Source organism: Alligator sinensis, unplaced genomic scaffold (assembly GCF_000455745.1).
Source record: "Alligator sinensis unplaced genomic scaffold, ASM45574v1 scaffold360_3, whole genome shotgun sequence".
Taxonomy (NCBI): Eukaryota; Metazoa; Chordata; order Crocodylia; family Alligatoridae; genus Alligator; species Alligator sinensis.
The window spans coordinates 99,070-99,679 of record NW_005841977.1 but is presented as its reverse complement, the minus strand read 5'-3'; the positions used below and the strand labels follow the sequence as shown (position 1 = coordinate 99,679).

General features: G+C 61.8%; 1 protein-coding gene across 1 annotated transcript in view; it reads right to left on the bottom strand.

Moving 5' to 3' along the window:
* NKX2-5 (NK2 homeobox 5) overlaps positions 1–560 on the bottom strand; it is a 1,556-nt gene extending 996 nt beyond the window's left edge. The window contains exon 1 of the mRNA XM_006021084.2: positions 390–560. Coding sequence (XP_006021146.1) covers positions 390–447 — 58 coding nt within the window. The 5' untranslated portion in view covers positions 448–560. The remainder of the gene's footprint in view (positions 1–389) is intronic.
* Positions 561–610: the final 50 nt, after the last annotated feature.

Genomic DNA, 610 nt, shown 5'->3' with positions numbered 1-610 from the left:
AGGGCTGGCTCCCAGGGGCCGCCGGGGATCGGGGCCCCGCGTGTAGTATCCAGAGGATCCTAGAGGAGTCGGGCTGGCAGGGACCTGCGAGGGTCCGAGCCCCGCTCCAGGCAGGGCCAGCCCTGTCTAGACACGCGCTTATTTAGCCTGCTCTGAAACTGCCACCGAGGAGCCGTCCGCGGCCTGTCCAGCCTTTAACCGCCTTCAACGTGAGAAAGTTGCAACACGCAACCTCGGCTTGCCCCGTGCCATGTGCGCCCATTCCTGCCCGGCCGGTCCCCTGCGGCCACCGAGAGGAGACTCTTGCCACCCTCTTAGCACCACTTCAGGGCGTCGTATTACAAAATGTTTTTATAATATAGTATTAGCGTGACTCCTACTATACTCACCACTACTAGCGTGCGAGTATATTAGACCTGAGTCTAGTACAGCACAGTGTATCGTCATTACTGTGATATGACCACAGCACTATTACTGGTACCCGACCGAGCACTACTGCTACTAGCGCGGCACGAGCTGCAGTCGAGCCATGCTGCTGCCCTCCCGGCTCTCGGCCCTCGGGGCCCGGCTGCGCTGCCCCCGCCCGCCCGCCCGCCCCACCCGTCTTGCC